Below are 21675 nucleotides of genomic sequence, written 5' to 3' on the forward strand. Positions count from 1 at the left end.
TATGTAATATTGGATAGTTTTCCTCAATAAATAAATGACTAAGTATAATACTTTTGTCTTGTTTGTCTAATTGGGTTCTCTTGGTCTACTTTTAGGGCTGGTGTGAAAATCTGATGATGTTTTAGGTATATTTATGCGGATTTAGCAGAAATATAGAAATTTCTAAAGGGTTCACAATTGTTCAAGCACCACTGTAGTTATAGTTAGTGGTGATTTTTTATTTTATCCAGCTCATGTATTTTAGATTGATATACACTTGTTCTGTTCTGCTTTGCTCTTTCAGTCTTTATGCCAGAAATTTGATGTCATTGGACTAACAACAACAAAAAAACCCCAACAAAATGTGTATTTGAATGTACATATATAAATGTATACCTCATATGTATACCTCATGTATGTATGTATACCTCACCCTCATATGGTAAAAGTCAGTCTCTCAGTTTGATGACATTCTGCACTACCTGAAGAGATTCGATGGTTACATATGGAAATATTAACAAATTACTAATAACCATAAGTAGTAAATGCATCATGTTAATCAACCCGCATGACCCTTGAGCCCTGGTTACTGTCTTTGTGGTTCTTCAGGTTCTCCAGGTTTCCATTCCAGCTCTCAAAAAAAAAAAAAAAACACGTTCCGGAGGTGAAAAAGCTTTGATGCTCCTCCATGGATCCCATCACAGTTATGATCTCTGTCTCAGCATGTGACTGAGGAGCACTTAGCATCCTGCTCTTATTACATGCTGGCTTTATAGCTGTCATTTGTACACTTATACTCCCCCTATTCCTCCCACCTCTCAGTTGGTGATCAACATTTTAACCAGGCTACTCATATCTTCACCTAGTGTTTTGGGACTCCAAATCTACAACCTTGGATTAGATCAGTGGTCTAAATCGCCGTATTATTTGTCTCTCGAAGTTAATACGACAAAAAAAAAAAAAAGCATAGCTAAAATGGTAATATGGCAAAAATAAACTGCTACAAAAGTGCTGACTCTGGAGACTCATTCGATAAAAACCAGACAATTGCGCATCGTTTTTAATCCATTCATGCGGCGCATCCTGTGAATGAGCTGTTACTATAGAAACGAGATAAATATAAGCCTGTGATTTGCAGCACTACTGTCAGTGAGAACAGTTATAGAGAATTAATCAACACCTTCTGGCCAATCACAATCCAGAATTCAACAGCGGATTCTGTGGAGAAATGTCTTATTATATCAACCTGGTATATTTTAATCTTGGCTTCTTTTCTTTTTTCTTTTTTTTTTTTTACTCGAAAGTTCTAGTGAAGGTCACAGTGAAGCTCACCCTCTACCCTCTATCTAGAAGTTTCAAAACATTCTTTTTCTTTTTACTGCAGCCTTAAACGGTTTCCTCCGTGGAGAAGAAGTCACGAGACGGAAAATAACATGTAGTTTTATATTATATTGAGATACTGCGACGCAGGAAGCTGCCAGGTTTTATGGGGACCGTAAATAACCGAGCGCCGTCCGCCGACGCAGACGAGGCCTCATTCGAGTGCGAATTTAAAAACAACTGTGTCTCGTGCTGAGACAAATAGTGTGTGTGAAGCGTGTGTAAACTCTGCGGCTGATCTTAAATCTGCAGGCGAGGAAGGACGCTAAAAGCGTAATGCGATTCTGTTCAGGCGAGAGGTCTGAATCGCACGCCATGCAGCTGATGGTAGCAGATGGAGATGAAATTGTTCAGGGATGTTCTCGCAATTAACGTTTAATGCGGTTTCCCCTCTCGTCCACACTGTAATACGATGACATATAAAACGCTGATGTTTTAGGCAATTTCAGAGCTACACCTAACTTGCCATCATTACTTTTACTCACCGTAGCCATTCTGCTGGACTGCAAAAACTATTGGCACCCTCGTACCTCATCCATCACTGTAAATGCAGCATCTCTGAGCTGATCATGTTTGGGTGGTGAGTTGGTTTGTTTGTTTTCTCAGTACAACGCAATTGTGTAAAAAACTCGGACCTACACGAGGTGCCAAATTTCAGACTAACAGTGTGCTGTAATTTGCGATTCATGCCACGTTGATGTAAATGTGCTTGGATGTGATGTTTGTCTAAGCTGGTATCAGTGTATAACTGTCTGAGTGTAATCTGATTGAAGTTCTGATCTCATTACGCTCGCTGTCTCAACATGTGATGGAGTGGCTCTTAGCGGCCTGGTCCTCCTCTGATCCGTCTTAATAGCTGCCATCGTCGTTGTCCTGGTCATATGTCTCCAACTTGTACTGCACCGACATTAAGCCAGCTTGGTCGAGGAAATACGTTAAAATCATTAAGATAATGGTTTGAGGAAACGATCCAAGTTGCAGACTTGGATCAAATGACCTTGAACACAGTTTTCCATTAAAAGTGCAGGGAAATCTTAAAGACATAGCACTTATTCTTCACAATTGTTCGCAAGTCTTCGTAAGCCTGAGCAGTCGCAGGACGACACACAGAAGACTAAAGCTCAGTTTGTTTTGGTGACCTTCCAGAAGAAGCAGCACCATGACACATCAGGAGAAAGTGCATTCATTAACATTTTTGTCCTCTTATGATCTTGAAGCTTATCTGCAAGGACATGAATAGTTTTCTTTGGTGGCATTTTACTGCAAAGATCACATGACCACCATCCCCAGGATGAATTTATAACCTGCCCATGCATTCTTGTCTAAACATTTTTATTTCTTAAAGAATGACGCCATACTTTTTATGCATTTATAGTTACATTTAATAAAGCAAGTTAGTTCCTGTTCTCATTTACGTTAAAAGCAGCTATAAACAGTCGTTTCCTCACCAATATCACTATTTTTCTCTCTGGAAGTTAATAAGACAAAAAAAAAACTTCTTGTCATGTTACTAAATTCCTTTGTTCTGAAAATTTTGGAAAACTTTAAGTTGCGGTTTTATCTCTGACGGTTCCAAAGCGCTGACACTGGAGACTCCTTCCATCAATGTTAAATAAAGATCTCCTCATAAAGTGTTAAATAAACAGATATATAAAAACATCTTTTATAAAATCTCATAATCCCAAATACAGCCTTGAAGATAAGTTGGACTAAACACCCTGGATCTGATATTCTAGAACGTTCCTGTGTATGTACTATGGGAATGTTGACATGTTCAATTGTTGAATATTTAAGAAAAATCTCTTTTTTTTGTTGTTGCCAAAAGTAGCCCTGAATGTCATCTGTGTATCATAAATATGTTTTTTGTTCCTTGTTTATTAGCAAAAATGAATCAGGTTTTCATCTGGGTAAAATCATTTACTGTGCCATTCTGATTCAAACAGAACGTAAAGGCTGATGAGGGAAGACGGTCAGCGGTGACGGGAGGGCGCCATGTTCTCCATGTTATTCCGTTGGGTGGTGCTTGTGACATTCATCGCATTCACCGTTGGTGGAAATGTGTTGGTGTGTTTAGCGGTGGGCACGAGTCGCCGGCTTCGCCGCATGAACAGCTGCTTCGTGGTGGCTCTGGCTGTAACAGATCTGCTTCTCGGCCTGCTCGTGCTGCCTCTCAGTGCCACGTTAGAGCTGCGTGATGGTCGCTGGCCATTAGGGGGCACCATTTGCAACATCTATCTCTCTGCAGATGTGACTTTGAGCACCGCGTCAATCTTCACATTGCTCGCTATCAGCGTGGATCGTTATGTGGTCATTTCAACGCCATTCAGCTATACCATGAGGCTTACTAAAGCACGAGCGGCAGCAGCAATTGTGCTCATTTGGATCCTTTCTCTCACAATGGGCTTCGCTCCCATCCACATGGGCTGGAACATGGCAGATTTCCACGTGCAGAACCGTGACTGGAGGATGGAGGATGAAGGAGGTGAAGGACAGACTTGCCGTTACGAGTGGAACAATAATTACGTGCTGCTTGTCGTTTTCTGCATCTTCTTCTTCCCTCTGCTAGTCATGTGTGGGATGTACCATCGCATCTTCTGCATGGCACGTGAACAGGTATCCTTATCCTATTCACAGAGAAACTAAAGAGTATTCTAAACAAGAATTATACATGTCCTTTATGGCAGGAACATTGTGTTTTATGTACGAGAACACTGTAGAACTTGCTCAGTGCTCCACCAAAAAGTTTTAAAGGATTGGTCATTCTGTAAAACTTGAGCTTGAGCAGTCAGTGGCATGTACAGCAAGGAATGTCCATAGTTCATGTTCTGAAGAAACACTCTCACTTGTAGCAAATCGAACATTGTGTACAGTTTCCAGAGAGAGAGCGAGTTCATGCCTTGCTCTTTTTCTCCCTCAGGTGCGTCGTATCCGTGCTGCCACGCCGTCCTTCACTCGTTCATCAACATTGCTAAGGGGGGCCACGCTGAGGGAACACAAAGCCACCGTGACTCTGGCTGCCGTGCTTGGAGTCTTCATCATCTGCTGGCTGCCATACATCATCTTCTTCACCTGCATGGGCCTGAGGCACGAAACTGAGCCACCCCAACTCGCACACTCCATAGTGCTATGGCTGGGTTACTTCAACTCAGCCCTGAACCCCATCCTGTACCCCACCCTGAACCGAGACTTCAGACGCGCCTATGGACATCTGCTGCGCTGCAGGAACCCGCGCAAGAACACTTCCATCTCCATAAGAACCTCAGAAAAAGAACGAAGCATCATTTCTAATGAGTTTCAGAGTGCGAACAAATGCAGCAAGTCATCCATGGAGAAGCATCTCCACCGGAAAGACATTAATGATGTTGATGCAAGTCCAGAACACACCAGCTTACACTGTCTTTCTAACACTGTCTTTCACTGTTATATATGATTAAAATGTGTGCCTGATTACAAAACAAGGATACAAGCAAACCAGGATAAAGCTCTAGATGTATTTCGTCATAACAAGAAGATAAAAGATAACAGGGACGGATTTTTGGTATAAATGTTCCTCATGTTTCCATGACTGGTGTGTATGTGGATATTACTCCTTTGATGATGGCATGTTAAGACTGAAGTGGGTGGACACACAGTGATTTGATTTCTACAGAGCTGCTGAGGTGACATGGAGGTTCTTTTTAATAAGGTGTGGCCATGAGATAATATAATCGAGGGCATAAGATACATACAGATATAAGGTCACAAGATAATCTTGGAATGGCCTAAAAGATATACTGGATTCACTGGCATTGCAACACGAATGTACCATGTCCCTTTAAACAAATTCTCAAAGCAAACACATTTCCACTTCCAACCGTTCTTGCCAAATAATCTAAATATTAAGTCATATTATACTTATCTTGTGTTCTCAATATACTAACTCTTGGCCTCAATCTATTATCTCATGGCCTCCATATATTATCTAGTAGTCTCAAAATATTAACTTCCCGTCTCAATTTATTATCGTTATATTTATTATATGGTCTTGTGGCCTCTATGTATTAACTCATGACCTACATACAATATATTAACTAGTGCCCTTAATATATTATCTCATGGCCTTAATATATTCTCTTCTGGCCTCAGTATATTATCTTGTCACCTTAATTTATTATCTCATGGCCTCAATGTTGCATCTTGTGGCCTCAATAATAATATCTTATGGCATCGATGTATTATCTCATGGCCTCCATATATTAAATGTGGCTATACCTTATTAAAAATGTCACCTCAGCAACTTTAGTATTTGTCCTGAATTTAGTTTACTTTTTTAAAAATAAATAAATAAATAAATACTCAGTTTTCTCTCACCCTAAAAGTCCTCCACCATTCAGGAAACCACTGGAGCTACAATGCTACAACAGTTAAAATAAGAGTGTTTATGTAATGCAAGCTACAGGGGTTTATATTTACATTAAAAGGAAATATATTTAAAGTTCTTTTTTTAAGGCTGAATTTAAACTTTCTTTTCTAAATAGAAGCATGCAGTGAATGCAGTCACCTTGTTAGGTCCATGTTGTTTTATGAGAAAGTTATTATTTATTATGATATAAGAATAGTGATGACTTTTATGTATACACGTTCTGTATCAGCATAAAAGATGTACGAAGCTCTGTATCTAAATATGATATTTCATAGTGGCTTTAAAATCCGTATGGTTTTCATGTCCTCGTTTATTTTCCACACACCATCTGTTTGGCGCTTTTAGAAAGTCCCACAGCGAGAAAGGAACATGAGAGACGTCTGGGAAAAAAAGGTCCATTTAAAAGAAAAGTGTTCACAAAAATTAAGATCATACATTTCTGCGATAATTTACAAGTTCTACCATCTGCACATTGTCAGAGTCAAACAGAATGTTCTGGAAGAGAATAACACAGGTAAGATGGAGTGCTTTCAGAGCGATGTGTTTGAAGTGTTGGAGAGTTGAAGCGGATATTCTGGTTCGAGTACTGATCAGGGTTATGACTCAAATACCCACTTGAGATGGTGGACCAACTCTGTCCCATTTTAATTTAGTTCAACCCATTTTACACAGTAGTGTAGTGTAGAGGGGCATGAGGTCAGGTTAGGCACCATCAGAAATTTCGCTTCAATGAGCCTTTCACATCATTATTATGGTAACATGATCCAAAAAAACACTCATCCATCATCCATATTATATATATATATATATATATATATATATATATATATATATATATATATATATATATATATATATAGACACACACACACACACACACACACACACACACACACACACATACACACGTTATACTTTATATAATAATTTATATAAACATTTTTATTTATCATTTTAATAATTGTTAGATAATGCTGTCTAGTCTCAAGTCAAGCTCAGGAGTTCTCCTGAAGTCTTAAGTCAAGGTCAAACCACCCCGTTATTTGCCCTGTACAGACATCATTTAGGTGTATTGTGTACCCAAACATTTTGTGTTGAGTATCTGTGTGTGTGTGTGTGTGTGTGTGTGTGTGTGTGTGTGTGTGTGTGTGTGTGTGTGTGTAAACATTATGACACATGCATAATGACATAATGATAAATTAACAAAAGAAGCATTTGAATTAGAACAGTTGTTAACTTTTATATCTCTCCCAGTATGAAAGGGAAAAAAAGGAAGTATGTCAGGACTGCAAAATGAGTAAAGCCAGTGTTCAGTGATCTCATTGGGTTTGTGTTTCCTGACCTCTTGTGGAGAGGTGAAGTATTGCAGAGAGGGAATACAGGATAGGCGATGGTTAAAACATTTCAATATGGATAAAACAGAGATTAATTAGGTATAAATATATATACACACACATACACACTGATCAGCCATACCATAAAACCATTGACAGGTAACAGGTGAATTACATTGATTATGTCATTACAATGGAACCTGTCAAGAGGTGAGATATAATAGGCAGGAAGTGAACAGTCAGTTGTTGAAGTTGCTGCGTTGGAAGCAGGAAAAATGAGCAAGTGTAAGGATTGCCCATTCTGAGTGTCTTTGACAAGGGCCAAATTGTGATGGCTAGACAACTTGGTCAGAGCAGCTCCATAATGGCAGGTCTTGTAGGGTGTTCCCGGTATGCAGTGGTTAGTATCCACCAAAAAAAAAAGTGGTCCAAGGAAGGATAGCCGGTTAACCGGAGACAGGGTCATGGGCTCACAAGGTTTACTGATGCGCGTGATGAGTGAAGGCTAGCCTGTCTGGTCCGTTCCCACAGAAGAGCTGTTGTAGTACAAATAGCTGATAAAGTTCATGCAGGCTCTGACAGAAAGGAGTCAGAACACACAGTGCATCACTGCGTATGGGACTGCGTAGCTGCAAACTGGTCAGAGGGCTCATGCAAACCCCTTTCCACTGCCGAAAGCTCCTACAATGGGCATGTGAGCATCAGAATTGGACCATGGAGCAGTAGAAAAAGGTGGCCTAGACTGATGAATCATGTTTTATTTGGACAGCAGGGTACATGTGTGTCACTTACCTGAGGAAGAGATGGCGCCAGGATGCACTATGGATGCCACCAGGATGCAATTAGGCAGAGGCAGTGTGATGTTCTGGGCAATGTTCTATTGGGAAACCTTGGGTCCTGGCATTAATGTAGATGTTACTTTAACATGTACAGTGTAAAAATTAGATCCATGAAGACATTGTGTTAAGATTGGAGTGGAAGAACTTCAACCACATAAGACAGTTAGTGAGCATTACCGCTGGCTTAGGAAAAGGGTCCTTCACTAGATCTTTGAATATGTGACAGGTCTTACTTTCTAAAAGGCTTCTATTCTGAACTGTATCTGAATGAGGATACCCCAGTTATATGGTTCTGAAATTATACACATTGCACTGTACTAAATTTAAAGAGAAAAAAAAGAAACTGGAATCAATTCCTTTGTATTTCTAATTATGCCCTGGCTTTATGAGTGCTTGTTTATTCATTTTGAATGCACAAATCCCCACAAATTTGTGAAAGTAGAAACAGGAGTTTGTTCTTACAAAAAAAGCAAAACTAATTAGTACAAATCGGTTTAAAAACAAGATCAAGTGAAAATAATGAAACAATTCCTTTAAAAGAAATTAACATACAGTAATATACAATCTGAAATTACTATATCTAGTAGTTTGGTTCATAAAACTCTCCATTATGATGATTTCTGGTGTCATGTCTTACGTTTCAGATCAGTCCTCTTCAGTTCAATCTGTCCATGTTTCCCCTTAGCCGTCCCATAGGCTACACTGGCATCATATGGGTCATTATTGATGTTGATCTTTACAAGAGGCTGTTTCAGTACAAAAGCCTGCTCCAGGTCGTAGTTAGTGAAAATATCAAAAGGCACTAAGTTCCCACTGTGGTCCTGATACTGCCACTCTACTTGACTGCTCAGTATAAAGGCTTCACGTTAGCGTGTCATGTTCTTCTCCACTTTACGGATCATGTCACGGATTTGGCTCTCAGCCTTTACTACGTCTCGTGTCAGGCCCTCCACAGTGAATGCCGGCTCAGGGCCGCTCTTTGAGAGTTGGATGCTGACCGTGAGCTCCCTCTGCAGTTTGCTCAGCACATCAGCCTCCTCCTGGCTGAAATAGCTGATGGCCGAGTCCTCGATTTTTGAGCTTACGTGCTCCTTCACAATGAAGCTGGTGATGAGGTTTCTCGCCTTGTTCAGGTCCTCCTCACTCTCTCCACACAGCTGAAACACGACAGGCTCGAACTCCTCACCCAGAAACACAAATTCTTCTTTTGCAGATGCTTGTGCTTTTTCGCTGAAAATTATTTTCATGGCCTCAATTTGACCAAATATTCCTTAACACATAACCCATTTATGATTTAGTAAAATTAGAGCAGAATAAGTAGGTCAGGTTTACATATTCAGTATTCTAAAATGAATGCTTACTCATTTAGTACTCTGAAAACTCCAAAAGTAATACTATAATAGGTCTGAAATTTAAGCAAGATATGTAACATCATAAGAGACCAGAAGACTTACCAGCAGACTGTGGTGATCGAACAGGAAGTGTTTTTTTAGCTACTGATTGCCAAACAACATGTGCTCCTTTCATGGTGGAACCCTGCCATTCACCTCTGAAGCTCTTTACAAAGCACTGTGACAAAAATTTAATTATTATAAGCCTCACACGGATTAGCCAAATCATGAAAAGGTGACCAACTTTATCGAGTACCTGGACAGTCTCGCTGTCTGACGGATGCACAATTACGGTCACCTCATTAAGGTACTGAGGAGAAACTCTGGCACTAAAGGCACGAATCTCACTTAGGAAAATTCTGGACACAACATCTCTGGGAAAGCCAAGGTTCCCCGTGCCGATGGCTGGAAATGAAATCGAAACCATTTTCTGGTTCTCGGCTTTTATCAGGCACTTTTGAATGATTCCTTTGAGAATCTATTAGAAAAAAATACAAATCCAATTATTTCATCCAACACAGTGCTATATTGCATATACACTGCAATGAAAATAATAATAATAATAATAATTTAAAAATAATAATTTTATGGATATATAGAATCCCTTAAACATCTACAAAGTATTCAGTCACCTCATCTTCTGATCTATGCCCTCCACTCCAAAATGGACAAACTGTATGGAAGACCTTTAGACAATTTAAGTTATAGCCATTAGTGGCCACTATGTCTCCATGATTCGGACTGGGAGTCCGAAATGCTTTCAGATGAGAATAAGTTTCAGCCTGGAGTTGAGGACCAGCAGCGCTGAGTAGTGCTTTGGAGACGGCACCTTTACTGAGGTCCAGGTCTTCTGAGACGGTATTGACAATTACAGCAGACTGTAAGATAAACACCAAAGATAAATGTTGAAATCCATCTCTGGAAGACACCAGACACCAGGTAGCTTGCCATGAACTTTTAAGTAAAAAAAATTTATGAGTTTTTCTGTCGGCTGTGAATAGTTACTTACACGTGCATCCTGGATATTCCCCTTCCTTAGTATGATTTTCAGTCCTTCTTTTGTGGACTGAGCTTCAAGAAACCCTGACCCTGACCTGGCCTTGTCCTCAAATTGGGTTCTCAATCGTGGGTTTGAGTATGGCCGTCTTTGTGTCTCAAAATCCTCAGAATCTTTTGCCCTGTACATTCGTGAATCATTACCTCTTGCCCGAATGTCTCGATGTCCACAAGCACCTTGTCCACGATATCCCTGACCTCGGTTTCCGTGACCACGATAATTCTGATCGTGGTGACCATGAGTACAGTGACCACTGCCACGGCCCATTTGCTGTGGAAATGTCATTCTGGGTTTGAAGTCTGTAAACTCCTTTTTAACAGCCTGAGCCATGGCATTGGCAGTTGTGGGATTATTGTCCACCAGGTGGATCTCTTTCAGTGTGTTCCTGCCACCTTTGCGTGTTTGGTCTTCAACGTATACATGTAGCTCCTGAGCAATCGTCTCAGTGCAGAGGTCAAGGGGAAAGCCGAATGTCCCTGAGCTGATAGCGGGAACAGCAATAGAGGAGCACCTCTTAAATTCAGCTTGGTTCAGACTTTCCCTCACAGCCTGTCTGAGTTTCTTCACAGCGGTAAACTTGTCAGTACTGTAATAGCGGGGACCTACAGCATGCACTACATATTTGCATGGCAGGTGGCCTGCTTCTGTAGTAATAGCATTCCCAGGTAGCAGTTTCCCATGTTTAGCTACATACTGATCACTGCTTTGTTGTAAAGATGGACCTGCAGCATTCAGAAGTGCTAATGCTAAACCACCATTGTGCTTCAAGTCCTCGTTGGCAGCACTGACCACAGCATCTACTTTAAATTGGCAGATATCAGCCTTTAGGACTTTGATGACAAACCCACCAGGAGCCTGAACCTCACAGAAAAGCTGTCCAAAATCTTCCGCTCTAACTTCATCATCACTCTCCTCATTGTAACTGTCCTCATCCTCTTCCTCCATAGAAGCATCCTCAAGCACAACCACAAATCTTTGTTCCTTTATCATCATCATGACCATGGCTTCCTGTTCCTCAAAATACTTTTTGGCTCCTGCTTTTCTAATTGTTAATCTATCAGTGTGGAGACTTCTTGCAATTTTCTGAAAAGAATTTAGTGCAGGCTGAACATGAATACGCTCTCCAGACACTCGAATCAATGGCCTTTTGGGGTCAAAATGTATTTTTACTTGATCCCTTTTTAGAAATTTCTGCCAAAATGGTGCCATCTTCTCTTTTATGAATTTCACCACAGCACATGACTCGACGCATATGGCCTTGTCAAGTGTTAACTGTCCCTTCCCTTCTTTTTCCATCTGAAGTGATGCTTCCTTTAGAAAGTTCTCTAATTTCGGTTTCAACATGTTAATATCTTTAGTCATTCCTGCCAGAGTCAGGCATCCTGTTGAGGCATCCATCATTAGCACAGCATTTTCTTTTACAACTGACCGGATGTCTTTCTCTACTGCAGTCCATACTGAAGGGATCACCGCATACTCAAAAACACCAAAGCCGGAGAGGATGTTTTTGAAAGCATCTATGGTGTCTTGCTTCCAGTTGTCTATGTGCTTTTTGGTTATACCCTTTTGTCTGAGCAGGGCAGGAAGAGGACTGAACAGGACGTCATCATTGTCCATGTTTACTTGGCAGAAGTGTGAGCTCATCTGATTACAGATGGAGGAGATTTGTCCCTTCTTCTGGAGGAATTCTCTGATGGCAGGAAGGATCTTAACTGTAAATGATTTGGGAAGGGTCCATGTTGGTCTGTCTTTGCCGTACAGCGCGGAACACAATGAAGGGTAATATGGATATATATCAACTGGAGTTTTCCGAATAAGGTGTTTTTTCTTCAGAATTTTCTTGACGGCTGAAAAAGAATGATATACATTTATTATATACTCTCTTATAATGCATCCTTGATATTTACAGTGGTGCTTGAACCCTTTAGAATTTTCTATATTTCTGCATAAATATGACCTAAAACATCATCATAAATCCTAAAAGTAGTAGGACCTCTTTTTCTGAGTTCCTTAGAAATCTCATTTGCTTGTGCCATGATCCACTTAGCACATTTCCAAAAACATGTGTTGTGAAGATCAGACTTTGACACACCTGACTCTAATTTCACCTTCAAATTAACTGCTAATCCTAAAGGTTCACACACATTTGCCACTCACAGATATGTAATATCTGCAATATTTGGAATATCTGGATGGATCAGTTTGGAATCACGTTTTGGAATTGCAAAAGTCCTGACCTTAATCCAATAGAAATGTTGTGGAAGAACCTGAAGCAAGTAGTTCATGTGAGGAAACCCACCAACATCCCAGAGTTGAAGCTGTTCTGTACTGAGGAACGGGTTAAAGCTCCTCCAAGCCGATGTGCAGGACTGATCAACAGAATACCAGAAATGTTACCAGAAATGTTTAGTTACAGTTATTGCTGCACAAGGGAGTCACACAAGTTACTGAAATCAAAAGGTTCACATACTTTTGCCACTCACAGATATGTAATATTGGCCAATTGTCCTCAATAAATAAATGACCAAGTATATTATTTGTCTCATTTGTTTAATTGGGTTCTCTTTATCTACTTTTAGGACTTGCGTGAAAATCTGATGATGTTTTAGATCATATTTATGCAGAAATCTCGAAAATTCTAAATGGTTCACAAACGTTCAAGCACCACTGTATTAACATTCATCCATGCTGAAATTGAAGTATAACCAAGTGTGATAACTCATTCGTTGTAGTTCTTAGGCCACACAAAAAAAAATGTTTACCCTCTTGATCATGAAAGGTGACAATGGCGGCTTGCTCATCTGGTATTGTGTCAATTCTTTCCACCATTCCACCCCACTTATCAAAGTATAGTTCTAGCAAGTCCTCAGGGCACTGAGCCGGCAGGTTTTCCACCTTAACACTTTTACTTTTCTCCAGAGCCCGAGCTGTGAGTCCATAATCTTTATACTTTTCTTTACTCCTGCACTTTATGAAGAACGTTTCTGCAGCTATGAAAAGGAATAAAATTACACAATATTCAAAGTTCATCCTGATCGTTTTTTAAATAATTACATTTTTACATGGATGAAAAGATCTTCTTTTTTTTTTTTTTACAGTGAGAGAACATACCACTGGGGTCATTAAAGGTCACAACAGCAGTGTTTGATTCTGAAATTAACTCCAAGAAATATTCATTGTCAGAAAGACCACAGATACTGTCCACTAAAATCATAAGGACCTCTCTGGTAAAGTTCTCCGGCATTTTCTCCAGAACCACAGCTTTGGATTCATCCTGGGTCTCATCTGGAGACAAAAACCAAGACGCAACAAGTTCACTTTCTTTTACGACACAGGAGATGTTATGTTACTTGGTTTTTCTAGGTAGAATAGAAAAAAATATATATGCTGGCACTGGTGGCTGATACTGTACGTAGCAAATACTGTGATCAGTCTTGTCCAACAATATTATCGTTTTTTCCCATTTTAGTCTTAGCCTTTAGCTACTTACCAACGGGGGTGTTGTAGTTTAAGTTTAAGGCAAGGGGTAATTAAGCGAGTGAGCATAAGCAAATCCAAGTGTACACAGTTTCTCACCTGGTGGCAGTAAGACAGCTGCTAAGTCACTTCCTGTTTCAGTCTATATAAAAATGATACAAAGGTCTAGTTAGATCAGGGATGTCCAATCGTATGCATGGTTGGCTTCTGCTTGTTTGGAATGAAAACCTGCACCCACACCGGCCCTTTCTGCATACGATTGGACACCCCTGAGTTAGATTCATAGCCTTTCAAACAGTCAAAAATCATTCATTAAAAATACACAAGTGACCTTCTGAGTTAAATATTCCTCGACACAGATGAGGTACAACTGTTTGTGATCTTTCAGTGGTTCAGCAAATTAAGCATGTCATACCTGCTACAGAAATTAAAATGATCCACAGAACTATCAGATATCTGTGGCATGAGGATTAAAATGTAAAAGTATCAGCTAGATCGTTATCTGTTGAAAAATAAATAGGTTATATCAAAACTGGCCTGGCTTACATGTCTGTGTCATGTCACGATGAGGAGAGGGGGATTATGGGTAAGCACAGCACACAGAGATGCACTACCTTGCATAATATACACATTTATATTCATAAATATAAATAACTATATAAGAATTATTTTATGCACTCTATGTCAACTGGACTTTAGGTGAATGCTGATTGGTTGGTGAGGAGGGGTGTTCAGTTGCATACCTGGTAACGATGTAATGAGTCATGGTGGCATTTCTTTTGCAGGTTTAATCAAATTCAGTATAATATTATTTTATTCAGATTAATATTGTTGCAAATAGAACCTGAGCAAAAACTATTCAAAAATGTCCCTCATTTCATCCAGTGCTTTCCATCTTCTATAGCCAAGGTTGTGCTCCCCAAGCAATTTTGAAAAAAATGTTCACTTCCTGTTCCCCAGAATACATAAGTGCCTGATTAGGTTCTGAGCATTTTTTTAACCATTGTTGATACTCTTGTGTTTCTGTCCTTGAGATCATTCCTGATTACTCTTTGGATTCTACCCTCTGTTGTAATATCACGCCTACTGTGTTTTGACCTTTGCTTATGTTAATGACTCTAACATTAGATTGTGATGTGGTACTGTCAATAAACCTCCTGCATGTATTCTCAACAATCTCCCGTGTCCTGTATGTTACACAGTTTTGAAGCTTGAATGTTTTTGGCCTTTATAAGAAAATAGAAATAGATCTTAGCTGGTTTTTAAATGCCAATCCAATGACTATAAAACACTTTACTGATTTACTAGTCTTTTGTGTGTGACTATGATTTCTCCTCTATTATAAACCTTACCTTAGCATCGTGGGAATTTATCAATTGCTCCAGACTCTTGCTGACCTCTGTGACAGGTTCTTTAAAGCCACAAACCACAACTGTGTTCCTGTCCTCCGAGGATTTTATGAGCACTGTTTTCTTCCTGGATAAGTTGTATGTACCATACAGCTCATTAGTGAGATCTTGCCATTCTGGGTAACCAAGCAGATCTTGGTCTTCTACAGAAAGGCTCTGGAATGTCAGTGTTGTATAAAGCTTCTCTTCAGCCTCAGCCAATGCTTTGTCCGTACTTGCGGTCAAAACAATGTTCCCATTTTCAAATCTGTAGACTGCACAAATTCGCTTGGATATGAACAGATCTCCTGACATTTCCTCAGAGTCCACAGATCTCAAGAACTCCAGTAATGAAGAGTCCATTTTCAGGATCTTCTCTTTCATGCACAATTGCCTCTCTAAGATCATATTCTTGATGTGAAGAATTTCCACAGGAAGCCCAGTTAACGTTAACTGATTGGTGTCTTTTTTGTACATCAGTTCCAGCTGTGGATATTTGGCTGAAGCACTGTGTTGCAGTCCCTCTTGCTGAAATAAGAAGAATATGCCAGGGGACATAATAATGCTCTCAGAAGTCTTGTTCTTTTCCCTCTCCATCTGACTTAATGCTTCCTTTAAAACTTTCTCCAATATCGGTTTCAACATGTTAATATCGTTGGCCATTCCTGCCAGAGTCAGGCATCCTGTCGAGAAATCCACCTCCAGGACAGCTTTGTCTTTTACAACTGACCGGATGTCTTTCTCTACTGCAGTCCATACTGAAGGGATCACCGCATACTCAAAAACACCAAAGCTGGAGAGGATGTTTTTGAAAGCATCTATGTTGTCTTGCTTCCAGTTGTCTATGTGCTTTTTGGTTATACCCTTTTGTCTGAGCAGGGCAGGAAGAGGACTGAACAGGACGTCATCGTTGTCCATGTTCACTTGGCAGAAGTGTGAGCTCATCTGATTACAGATTGAGGAGATCTGTCCCTTCTTCTGGAGGAATTCTCTGATGGCAGGATGGATCTTATCTGTAAATGGTTTGGGCAGGGTCCATGTTGCTCTGTCTTTGCCGTACAAGGCGGAACCCAAAGAGGTGTAATATGGGTATATATTGATTGGATTATTGCTAATACACAGTTTCTTCTCAATAAGTTTCTTCACAGCTGAAAAATAGGACGATAAAGAAATGTATGGCCTATTAAAGACAAATAAAAAGACTTTATATATTGTATAACAATAAGGAATGGCAAATTAAATGTTTTATATTTATGTACAGAATGTCAGTATACTGTAAATGTAAAGTATAAACTAATGTGAAGTGAGAAGCGCAAACATATACAATATCGCCAAGAGTATGTGGAAACCTGACCATTGAATGTCCCATTTCAAACCCATGGGCATGAATATTCATTTATTTCCCTCATTGCTGTTATAATAAGCTCCACTCTTCTGGGAAGGCTTTCCACTAGATTTTGGAGAATGGCAGTGGGGATTTCTGTTCATTCAGCCACAAGAGCATTGGTGAGGTCAGGCACTGATGTTGGGCGAGGAGGTTTGGAGAGCAGTCGGCATTCCAGTTCATCCCAGAGCTGTTTAATGTGGATGAGGTCAGGGCTCTGTGTAGGACACTCAAGTTCTTCCACTCCAAACTTAAGATGACATGGTGTTTATGGAGCTTGTTTTCTTGCACAGGGGCATTGTCATGCTGGAACAGGTTTGGGCCTCTAACTTCCAGTGACTACATCTTATACAAACACATCTTATACCATTTTGTGCTTCCTACTTTGTGTCAACAGTTTGGGGAAGAATCACATACAGATGTGATGGTCAGGTGTCCACAAACTTTTGACCATATAGTGTAATCGCAAAGCATAATGTAACCTCTGATTACAACACAAGTAATGTACCCTCTTGATCATGAAAGGTGACGATGGCAGCCTGCTCATCTGGTATTGTGTCGAGTTTCTCCACTGCTCCACCCCACTTATCAAAATAAAGTTCTAGAAAATCATTAGCACACTCAGCAGGAAGGTTTTCCACCTTAATACTTCTACTTATTTCCAGAGACCGAGCCATGAGACCATGGTCCTGGAACCTTTTCTTTGTCTGGCACTCTAGTAGAAACTTCTCAGCAGCTGTAGAAAGACAACAAAATTATGCATACAGTAAGTTTGGTTTGATCTTTTTGGAACGTAGTCAAAGCTGTACTCAGTAAAATATTATTTTACACTGCGCGTGCAGGACAAACCTTTGGCATCATTAAAGGTTACAACAGCAGTGTTGGATTCTGGAATTAATTCCAAAGAATATTTATCTTCAGATGCACCACAGATACTGTCCACTAAAAACATGAGGAACTCTCTGGAAAGATGGTCTGGGACTTTCTCAATGACCACAGCACTGGACTGTGGAGTGTCTTCCAGACCCTTGCTGATTTCATTCTCATCAAGACCAACTGGAGGCAAAACCACAGAAAACAAGACAAGGCAAGTTCACATACTTGCATGACACATGGTTAAAAGTGTTCTTTGGTCTGTAGCTCTCATAAAGTGTAATAAACTTACAGTATGGCTGTATGGTGACTGGCACTTTGCAGATACTGTGATCGGTCTTGTCCAAAATTCTTTGTACAGCTGAAATGTTTAAACAAATGCATGCAGAATGAAGCATTAAGTTTATTAATCTATAAAATAGATAAGGCAAATGCCTACAGCCACAGTCAAGCCTGACAAAATATACCAACCACATGACAACCACAATTTTCTCTCCCATTACCAAAGAAGACAGTTGGTATGCTTCTCTAAATGCATTCAGTGTTGGAGGAAGCACGTAAGAGCCATTGCACTTTGAGAATGTTAGCTTTTGTGCTATACAGAAAATTAGTAATTGCCAGTGCTTAAATTTGGAGGACAATGTGGTGAAATTGTCAGAAAAAAGTGAAGTGGTTAGAAGAAAAAAAGTTTTCAAATAAAGTTGAAATTGTGTACATTCATCTCATATTCATCTCCTGTTGATTCCATACTCCCAGCTACTACGAGTGCACAGTATGCCTCTAACAGAAACATCTTGTTTTGCCATAGTGATCATACCATCTTGTGACTGGAAAATTATAATAACTGTTTTCTGCTCTGGATTTGTGATGATTTTCTCTACAGCTCCACCCCATGTCTCAAAGTACAGCTCTAGAAGTTGCTTATTGGTGACAGCATCAGCAGGTACATCATCCACTCGCACACTACAGGTTCTCTGCACAGCAGGAACTGAAAACAAAAGAAAATATGCACTTATATTACTCAAAATATTTTATTTCAACCAGGAAAGAAACAGGCACCAAAACAGTCGTGTAAAAATAAACCACACACAAATCAAAGTCTAAACAGTTTCTCACCTGGTTGAAGAAATTCAGTTGCTACATCACTTCCTGTTTCAGTCTATAAAAACACAAGCATATTTACCAAACCTGCATCCAGGTGTACACACTCCCCATACAATTTAAAAATAGACAGTTCACTTCCTGTGCTCCTCACCCCCCAAGCCATATATGCAAGGTCTATTTGTTACTTTAAGTAGCACATTGAGAGTGCTAATGCGCCAATGACTCTGAATGTAGGACGTGGTAAAGGAAAATGAAAAGTACCTAATAAATTTACTGTCCTACACTTACAACCAAATTTAAATCAAATTGTCCACTTACTGATTTCTGAGCCTCATCTGTGTGACTCCCCGAATCACTGGATGGTTTGGACACCTTCAGTTTCACGACTTGATTCTCAATGGTTACTGCATGGCCTCTTTTCGAGAGAAACCGATCTCGAGCTGGAACACAAGAACACACTCGAAATCAACTAAATCAATTTACTTCTCACTAGTGAATAACATTTAATAGATTTTTTACCAACTTTGCAAAATTCCCAGAAATAAAATAACCCCAAAAGGGCTGAAGTAACTCTTGCAGTGTCGATTTAACAGCTACAGAGCTGAACTAATCATAATACGGTTTAACTTACAGTTTCTAATCCGGCCCACCAACTGAATTTAGAATATGTTTTCTAAATTAAAATCATCTTGTGGGCCGTAATAGAATTTAAATATTTGACGGGTGTCAGGTGAACCCAGTCAGAGAGCTCCATTTCCCAGCACACTCCGTGGCCTACAAAAATGGCCGCCTCAGACTACACTCCCCAAAATTCGCACACCCTGCTACTTCACAGACACTGGATTTTTTGCATCCCTCTTAGTCTCTTTTCATGACAGAGGGGGAAAAAACTGATATCTCATATTCCACTAAGAGACAAAATAGGATCATAAATCCAGCTACTGACAAAATGTGCTAATAAAGTGCTAAATTTTTTGCTTCATTTCTTTTCTTAAAATGGTACATTTACTCAGTTTAAACATTTGATGTGTTTTCTAGGTTCTGTTGTGAATGACATATGGGTTTGTGAGATTTGCAACTCATCGCATTCTGTTTTTATTTACATTTTTAGCGTCCCAGCTTTTTTTGGAATTCGGGTTGTACATGGCCAATTTTACACATGATTTGATAGTTTATTTTAAAGAATATCACAAATCAAAAAACAGTCGGTTTTGTGACTAAGTCATTCTCTTCAAATGCTACTGAGCTTTAAATTATGGTATATTTTATGTATGAGCCCTATACGGTAGTGAAATACATGGCAATATTTACATATGATTTCATAGTTTATTTTATTCAATATCAAAAATCTAAAAGGTGTGCATCATAGCTGACACCTACAGGACATGAATAATTTACAGTTGGTTCTATGACTGTGACTCATTTCCTTGAAATGCTACTGAAGTTAGAAACATGTACACCAATCTCGTATGTAACTTTAGAGACGGTCCCTTAATTTGCGAATATCTGAGAAAACCTGCGTCCAACGTCAAGCCAACTTTATTCTAGTCATTTGAAGTCTGTTAGGCATGCTCTGTAATGGTTTGACCCCGATTCTATCTAGATAACAATCTAGATTTCCAGTGAATGTTAAATATTAACCAAGGCAGCTGTGTCACTCAGCTATGAAGAAAGGTTTCTACCTTTTGAGCCATTCACCCATCCATCTTCTATACCTCTTATCCTTCCTTCAGGGTCAACCTGGAGCCTATCCCAGGGAGCATCGGGCACAAGGCGGGGTACACCCTGGACAGGGTGCCAATCCATCACAATCACATACACACTCACTCACCCATTCATACACTACGGACACTTTAGACATGCCAATCAGCCTACCATGCATGTCTTTGGACCGGGGTGGAAACCGGAGAACCCAGAGGGCACACAGGGCCCCGGAGGGACTCGAACCCCCGACCTTGTATAGAAACCAAGTATAGTTTAAGACACTCACTTTTTTCTGACCTGAAGAAGACCGTGCATCTCCGCTCGGACCATTTGATGACGCAGTCTCCTCCCTGAGACTTCTTTTTGCTCTGGAAATAAACATGCAATTTAGTTTGGAGTGTTTTCGCGTTTATAGATGACCAATCTCCCTCCACGAAGACGGGATAAGGATATTCCTCCATGGTGATCTTCCTGGAGTCGAGCACTCAGCTCGTGCGCTCAAAAGTCTGTGGATGAAGGCGCTCCAGTCTTTCACTCTTTAGGTTTCGTTTCAGATGTTAAGTGCAGAAGCGCCGCTCCAGCTTACGTAAAAGGCACGCGCTCGCACTGCTGTCTGTCGTCATTATTTCCGCGTTCGATTACCGATTATTTTCAGTTTAGAGAACCAACGCAAAAATGACAACGATGCAAAACACTTTAAAATAGAAAACATAGCAGAGTTATTTTGCGTAATACTTTGAATACTCATGAGTCACGTGTTGCGTTTGATAAACCACTTGTTTTCTTGCACTGCGATGAGTAATCCAGTGTCATATTAACAGTACTTACACGGTTAGGAATAAGATAATGGTTACACAAAGAATTATAGGAAAGAGATTAGATTTAACAAATAATAAATGCATTATAAATAATTAACGAGGTTTTAAAAAACCTCCAAAAAAGTCTAAAGTGTCGTAGTGTATGAATGGGTGTGTGAGTGTGAATGTGTGTGATTGTCACCCTGTCCAGGGTGTACCCCGCCTTGTGACCGATGCTCCCTGGGATAGGCTCCAGGTTTCCCCGTGACCCTGAAAAGGATAAGCGGTATAGAAGATGGATGGATGGAGGGTGAGAGGTGTTGATCAATACATTTTACTATGAAAAGCGCATGACTCTGGAAGTCAACCTACCCGAGGGATTTTGTCAGGGCAGGGGGTTTGGATTTTGTCATCGTTTTTACTCCTGCTTAAGTTACTGTACACTCTCAGCCTTATCTCTGTAACAGCCATAATGCAAAGTCACCAACCACGCACTCTTAGCTACAGAGCAGGGCAGGCAAGTCATAAAGCCTACAGAGCAATAAAATCACCTAACCTCTGTTTCA

The 21675-nt window shown here is 40.0% G+C and overlaps 2 protein-coding genes across 2 annotated transcripts; one reads left to right on the plus strand and one right to left on the minus strand.

Annotated features, from left to right (window-relative positions):
• The first annotated feature begins 3338 nt into the window (after positions 1 to 3338).
• hrh2b (histamine receptor H2b) lies at positions 3339 to 5825 on the plus strand. Its single transcript, XM_017488468.3, has 2 exons — positions 3339 to 3972; positions 4277 to 5825. Exons 1-2 carry the CDS (start codon positions 3352 to 3354, stop codon positions 4787 to 4789), a joined length of 1134 nt encoding a protein of 377 aa, XP_017343957.1. The 5' UTR covers positions 3339 to 3351; the 3' UTR covers positions 4790 to 5825.
• Positions 5826 to 6758: 933 nt separating this feature from the next.
• LOC128628649 (protein mono-ADP-ribosyltransferase PARP14) lies at positions 6759 to 21112 on the minus strand. Its single transcript, XM_017489568.3, has 17 exons — positions 20599 to 21112; positions 18927 to 19048; positions 18621 to 18663; positions 18322 to 18492; positions 17797 to 17865; positions 17481 to 17687; positions 17140 to 17367; positions 15212 to 16395; positions 13959 to 14001; positions 13494 to 13667; positions 13145 to 13372; positions 10335 to 12229; positions 9958 to 10203; positions 9582 to 9803; positions 9389 to 9503; positions 7888 to 9164; positions 6759 to 7776 (listed from the first exon to the last, which is right to left on the minus strand). The coding sequence occupies exons 1-16, from the start codon at positions 20771 to 20773 to the stop codon at positions 9064 to 9066; spliced, it is 5223 nt and encodes a 1740-aa protein (XP_017345057.1). The 5' UTR covers positions 20774 to 21112; the 3' UTR covers positions 6759 to 7776; positions 7888 to 9063.
• Between the last annotated feature and the right edge of the window lie 563 nt (positions 21113 to 21675).

This window comes from Ictalurus punctatus, chromosome 16 (genome assembly GCF_001660625.3).
Source record: "Ictalurus punctatus breed USDA103 chromosome 16, Coco_2.0, whole genome shotgun sequence".
NCBI lineage: Eukaryota > Metazoa > Chordata > Actinopteri > Siluriformes > Ictaluridae > Ictalurus > Ictalurus punctatus.

Coding starts and splice junctions, on each gene's coding strand:
- hrh2b (XM_017488468.3), top strand. CDS start 3,352: ATGTTCTCCATGTTATTCCGTTGGGTGGTGCTTGTGACATTCATCGCA. Junction 3,973..4,276: donor TCTGCATGGCACGTGAACAG/GTATCCTTATCC, acceptor TTTCTCCCTCAG/GTGCGTCGTATCCGTGCTGC.
- LOC128628649 (XM_017489568.3), bottom strand. CDS start 20,773: ATGGAGGAATATCCTTATCCCGTCTTCGTGGAGGGAGATTGGTCATCT. Junction 17,368..17,480: donor AACCTTTAATGATGCCAAAG/GTTTGTCCTGCA, acceptor GTCTTTCTACAG/CTGCTGAGAAGTTTCTACTA. Junction 13,373..13,493: donor GACCTTTAATGACCCCAGTG/GTATGTTCTCTC, acceptor TCCTTTTCATAG/CTGCAGAAACGTTCTTCATA.